The sequence below is a fragment of the Nicotiana tomentosiformis genome, chromosome 1 (assembly GCF_000390325.3).
Source record: "Nicotiana tomentosiformis chromosome 1, ASM39032v3, whole genome shotgun sequence".
In the NCBI taxonomy this organism is placed as follows: domain Eukaryota; kingdom Viridiplantae; phylum Streptophyta; class Magnoliopsida; order Solanales; family Solanaceae; genus Nicotiana; species Nicotiana tomentosiformis.
The window spans coordinates 133,564,634-133,567,097 of NC_090812.1; the positions used below are offsets into that span (position 1 = coordinate 133,564,634).

At 45.3% G+C, this 2,464-nt stretch overlaps 1 protein-coding gene across 1 annotated transcript; it reads right to left on the bottom strand.

The window, feature by feature from the left end:
• Window positions 1-1,808: 1,808 nt before the first annotated feature.
• On the bottom strand, window positions 1,809-2,246 carry LOC138910019 (uncharacterized). The gene has a single exon (XM_070201238.1). The coding sequence runs from the start codon at window positions 2,244-2,246 to the stop codon at window positions 1,809-1,811; it is 438 nt and encodes a 145-aa protein (XP_070057339.1).
• Window positions 2,247-2,464: the final 218 nt, after the last annotated feature.

A 2,464-nucleotide genomic window follows, 5' to 3' on the forward strand; every position in this document is an offset into this window, starting at 1 on the left:
AGGACAAGAAAATGACGGTCGTCATACTGACACTCTCTGATGCGCTCATACAAAGAAGACCAAGAGATCGTGCAAGCAAGAACTCGACTAGGCTCCGAAACATCTAACCTCATGAACTGATTGGCCAAGACCTGAACATCTAATGCTATCAGTCTCTTACCAACTGGAATATATGCAAGGCTAAGCATATTCACAACCTTTCTACTCAAGGCATCAGCCACCACATTGGCCTTCCCGGGTTGGTACAAAATGGTGATATCATAGTCTTTTAATAGCTCTAACCATATCCGCTACCTCAAATTGAGATCCTTTTGCTTAAACAAATACTGTAGACTCCGGTGTGAATGCCTCGCACGACACACCATAGAGGTAATGCCTCCAAGTCTTCAATGCATGAACAATAGCTGCCAACTCTAAATTATGAACATGGTAATTCTTCTCATGAACCTTCAACTGGCGCGATGCGTATGCAATCACCCTGCCATCCTGCATAAATACTGCACCAAGACTAATACGTGATCCGTCACAATACACAGTGTAGGATCCTGAACCTGTAGGCAACACCAACACTAGGGTTGTAGTCAAGGCAGTCTTGAGCTTCTGAAAGCTCGACTCACACTTATCAGACCACCTGAATGGGGCACCCTTCTGGATCATTCTAGTCAATGGGGTTGTGATGGATGAAAACCCCTCCATGAACCGGCGATAATAACCCGCCAAACCTTAGAAGCTCCAAATCTCTGTAGCTGAAACAGGTCTAGGTCAGTTGTGAACTGCCTCAATCTTCTTAGGATCCACTTTAATGCCCTCGGCTGATATAACATACCCCCAAAAGGCAACCGATTCCAACCGAAACTCACACTTTGAAAACTTGACATAAGACTGACTATCTCTCAGAGTTTGAAGTACAATCCAAAGATGCTGCTCATGATCCTCTCGACCATGGGAGTAGATCAAAATATCATCAATGAAGACGATCACAAAAGAATCTAAATAGGGCTTAAATACCCGATTCATCAAATCCATAAATGCTGCTGCGGCATTTGTCAAGACAAATGACATCAGTAGGAACTCATAATGCCCATACTGAGTCCGAAACATTGTCTTAGTAACATCCGATGCCCTATTCTTCAACTGATGGTAGCAAGATCTCAAATCATTCTTCGAAAAAACTTTAGCACCCTGAAGTTGATCAAATAAGTCATCAATCCTCGACAACGGATACTTGTTCTTGATAGTGACTTTGTTCAACTGCCGATAATCTATACACATCCTTATTGAACCATCCTTCTTCTTCACGAATAACACTGGTGCACCCAGGGTGAGACACTAGGCCTAAGAGTCCTTTATCAAGCAAATCCTGCAATTGCTTCTTCAGTTCCTTCAACTCAGGTGGGGCCATGTGGTATGGTGGAATAGAAATGGGCTGAGTGCCCAGAACCAAGTCAATACAGAATTCGATATCTCTGTCGGGTGGCATCCCCGACAAATCTGTAGGAAACACCTCTGGAAACACACACCCAATTGGTACTGAATCCATGGAAGGAACCTCCGTGCTAGGATCACTGATATAGGCCAAATATGCTAGACATCCCTTCTCGACCATGCGCCAAGACTTCACATAAGAAATAACCATGTTGGTATAATGGCTAGGAATCCCTCTCCACTCTAATCGAGGCAACCCCGACATGTCTAAGGTCACCGTCTTGGCGTGACAATCCAATATAGCATGATAAGGTGACAGCCAATCCATGCCCAAAATAACATCAAAGTCCACCATATCAAGATGTGGGAGATCTACACTAGTCTCAAGGCTCCCGATAGAAACCCACACATGAGCGATAAACACGATCTACAATAATAGAACATCTCACGGGAGTGGACACATATACATGAGCACTCAAAGAATCACGAGGTATAATTAGATATGAAGCAAAATAGGATGACACGTAGGAATAAGTAGAGCCAAGATCAAATAGGACTAAAGCATCTCTATGGCAAACTAGAACAATACCTGTGATGACGACATCAAATGACGATGCCTCAGGTCTAGCTGGAAATGCATAAAAACGGGGCTGGGCCCCACCACTATGACCTCCGCCTCTCAGACGGCCTCTAGCTGGCTGGCTTCCACCTCTAATGGCCTGACCTCCACCTCTAGCAGCCTGACCCCAGTCTCTAGCTGGCTGAGTGGGTAGTGAAGCAACTGGGTCCAGAACCATGGCACGAGAACTCTGCTGTGGCATGTCGCCCTATGACCTAGGGCAAATCTAGAAACGTGCCTCGAATTTCCACAAGTATAACAAGCCCTCGACTGCTGTGACTGCTGACCTTGGAACTGGCCATGTCGACTTGAATAACCACTCTGATAACTCTGGATCAAAGGTGCACTAATAGGAGATGATGGTGCACAGTGGGCTAGGTGCTCCAGATGAGACACATAAGAACCACGATTACCCGAAGC